The sequence below is a fragment of the Octopus bimaculoides genome, chromosome 2 (genome assembly GCF_001194135.2).
Source record: "Octopus bimaculoides isolate UCB-OBI-ISO-001 chromosome 2, ASM119413v2, whole genome shotgun sequence".
In the NCBI taxonomy this organism is placed as follows: domain Eukaryota; kingdom Metazoa; phylum Mollusca; class Cephalopoda; order Octopoda; family Octopodidae; genus Octopus; species Octopus bimaculoides.
In genome coordinates, this window is record NC_068982.1 from 8,049,027 (window position 1) to 8,052,778 (window position 3,752).

Sequence of the window (3,752 nt, forward strand, 5' to 3'; positions counted from 1 at the left end):
TATATATAACCAAATATTTGAATCTATTCCTATGTATACAAAACTGGGGCATAGCAGCTGATGGTTTTTACGCTAACTTGCATATAATCATTTGCAGGCTATTCAGCTTGTCTCCAATTCAGTTCAGGTAGATGAGACTGATAACCGCAAGAACAGTGAAGCATCAATGTCCATCACTCCTGGATAGGATTTGGGGTCAGTTATCTTGCCTGTCTATAACTTTCAGGTGCTTTAACTCCTGGCAGTTTGAGAGCGTCATCTCCTCTGTGTCAAATTGTAGCCTACCTGCAAATGAGCAAATCACATACGTTGAGTATATGTTTTCAATAATGATTAAATAGTACGTTTGCTGATGTGTGTAAAATTTGGTGAAGCTGAAATTAATTAACTAGAGTTGCACGAAGTAGCATTTAATGAAATATATTAGGTGTTTCTAGGGCTAATGGATGTATGGGTCTATGGTTGTTTTGCAGATATTGATTGTTTAGTGAGACAAAGACAGGATACAGTTATATAAAATATCTGTGTCATATTGAATAGAAATGGAATTTGCAATTAACGATGAAAACAGACATGTTCAGTGAATCACGTAGGAGTAAATGAAGATATTTAGTTTGGCATAAGATGTTCTGACCTTTTGATTATTCCCAGAAGTCTTGGTTAATTTTCAAGACATTCGAGAGTTTTGGTTTCTCTTATGTTTTTATACAGGTCTTGGCCACTTTGTGACAATAGAAAGGGCAACGCACAGGATGTCTTTCAGGGCCTCCATGATTGTTGAGAGAAAGGAAGAACGTTATCATCTGATTGAAAACCTAATCCAAATGTTTACAACTGGGTGAATTTGTCAAAAAGGCTCCAAAACCCAAATGATTGCCTCTACCTGGGCAGTGGTTATAACTTGAAATTAGGATCAACTTTTATAAAACATATCTAATAATTTTAATGAAATCCTTGGTAAATGAAGTAGCTATGCAGTTAAATAGAATTTTGGTACTTACAATTTTTTGCAACCAACTTCCAATGTGGTTCCTGCAGGCTTCCAGGTATTTCCATATTTGCAAGGACATTCACTTGGTAAAACACAATCACCCTGATTTCAAAAATTTTTTTAAAAAAGGCAAAGAAGTAACAATATGTCATTATTGTTATAGATTATGTTGTAGAAATGTATCTGCATTTTGCTTATTAGTATTGATTAAAAAAAAAAAAAAAAAAAGCTTGCCTTGTTATTTAGTTATGTAAAGATTTTGGGAATCTTTTGAAATTTTTGTTATGGCAAAGTCAAAAGTGAAAGTTCTGAGCCTGTGATCTTAGACTGGTACAAAGGAAAATGTAGGAAGAAATTATGAGTTTTGTAATATTTTTATACTTTATCTACATGTTTGCAAGAATGAACTTGCTAACAATACCCACAGGACAGATAGTGGTTTTGAACTGGATGACAGACTAACCCATGCTAGCACAGAAATTAGATGTTAAAAAACGATAATGATAACTGTATCCTTCCAGATGTACTCAACATTTAAGCGCTACCTGTCAATTTTCAGTTTACGTCAACATATAAGATTTATCATCATCACCATCATTATCATCGTTTAACGTCCGTTTTCCATGCTGGCATGGGTTGGACGATTCGACTGTGGTCTGGGAAGACTGTGGTCTGGGGCATCACAAATTGAGCATAGCACTTTTTAAGATCTGCTTCTTATCTTATCAGTTTCTTTTGCTGTAAACACTCTAACACCAAATGTCAAGCAGTGTCAGAAAAAACGCACACACACATACACATTCATACACACACACACATTCACACACACACACACACACACACGCACGCATACATTCACATGCACATACACACATACAAACACACACACACACACACACACACACACGATAGGCTTCTCTCAGTTTCTCTCTGCCAAATCTGCTCACAAGGCTTTGGTTAGTCTGAGGCTATAGAAGAAGACACTTGCCCAAGGTTCCATACAGTGGGACTGAACTCAGAACCATGTGGTTGGAAAGCAAACTTCTTACCGCACAATCATGCCTGCACCAATTTTAGTTTCATTAACATATCTTGTTTTTGTAATTAATACAGAGCAATAGAAGTATATGGCTTGTTGTGTACCAGACAATACGAAGGTGCCTGGTCTAATGGGTAGACTGTTGGACCCCTGGTCATAAGATTGTTAGTTTAATTCCCAAACAAAATGGCACATAATGGACCTTTGACAATCTACTTAATTTCAAATGGCTCTATTTCATTCAGCTTAAAATATGTTGCAGCTGCTCCAGAGTCGCATTTCATAGATCTTTAGTTCAAAATCTTGCTAATGTAAAAATGTTAATGGCTGTTGATGGTTACAATACCCTGGATGATGATGATGATGATGTATGCCATTTCTTTAGGATTCACTGTTATTTTAATAAATTAATCAGAGAATTAGCTAGGTTCTCACAGACTGGTGAAATTCCTGCAAGCAATGCTTAGGCTTAAAGTTAAGCAGGTCCAGTGTCTTCTGGAAATATGGGTGAGGATGAATACGAGGTTTCATTTGAATGTTTGCTATAAGATCAACTCCTTTTTATCATCATCATTGTTTAACTTCCACTTTCCATGCTGGCATGGGTTGGACGGTTTGACTGAGGACTGGCAAGCCAGAAGGCTGCACCAAGCTCGAATCTGATCTGGCAAGGTTTCTACAACTAGATGCCCTTCCTAACACCAACCACTCCGATAGTGTAGTGGGTGCTTTTTACGTGCCACCAGCATGGGAACCAGTCAGGTGGCCCTGGCATTGATCATGCTCGAATGGGGCTTTTTATTACATGCCACCGACACAGGAGCCAGTCCAGCAGCACTGGCATCAACCATGCTTAAATGGTACTTTTTACATCCCACTGGCACAAGAGCCAGTCTTGTGGCACTGGTATTGACCATGCTCAAATGGTGCATTTTACATGCCACCAGCATGGGTGCCAGTCAGGTGGTATTGGCATTGGCCGTGACAACGATTTCACTTGACTCAACAGGTTTTCTCAAGCACAGCATATTGCCCAATGATTGAAGGGTACTCCTAAATGGGCCAGTAATGCAGCACTGTTGTAGGTAAATCAGGTAACATGTAAAGCCTACCACCTAATTTCATCCCTGATGCCCCTTCTCGTGACATAACAATTCAGTTTTTCAAATTTTTGTTGATACTATTTTTGTAGTTGCTTCTTTTTATTTATTTCAAACAGTATTTTAGATGCCATTCAAGAGGATAAGAATATTGAAATCATTTTACCTTGATGAATATCAAAACATTTGGTGATACCATTTAAAAAATTTGTTTAGTATGACTATTTATAGTAAATGGAATTTTTTGAACCCTACTTGTAATAATTCCAACCATTCATTCTCTTATAAACATTTTGTTATAATTTTTACAATACTCAACTTGTGGGATATATAATTATTTCAACAGATATGAAATATTTTTCATCAGACTTTGTGCTGGGTAGTCTTAGTTTTGTTATTATGGACTGAATGAAAGGTTTAAAAATATATGAAAGAATCAGAACTTGAATAATGTAATTCAAAGGAAGCAGTTAATATTAATAAGGTGGCATGCTGGCACACTCATTAACATGCCAGGCAAAACGCATGCTGGCGCACTCATTAACATGCCAGGCAAAACGCATGCTGGCACACTCATTAACATGCCAGGCAAAACGCATGCTGGCATTTCATCCATTCTTAT

General features: G+C 37.2%; 1 protein-coding gene across 1 annotated transcript in view; it reads right to left on the reverse strand.

Annotated features, from left to right (window-relative positions):
* Positions 1 to 3,752, reverse strand: part of LOC106867733 (SCO-spondin) — a 133,446-nt gene that overhangs the window by 60,054 nt on the left and 69,640 nt on the right. Inside the window, exon 19 of the mRNA XM_014912695.2 lies at positions 1,002 to 1,093. Within this exon, the coding sequence (XP_014768181.2) occupies positions 1,002 to 1,093 (92 nt within the window). The remainder of the gene's footprint in view (positions 1 to 1,001; positions 1,094 to 3,752) is intronic.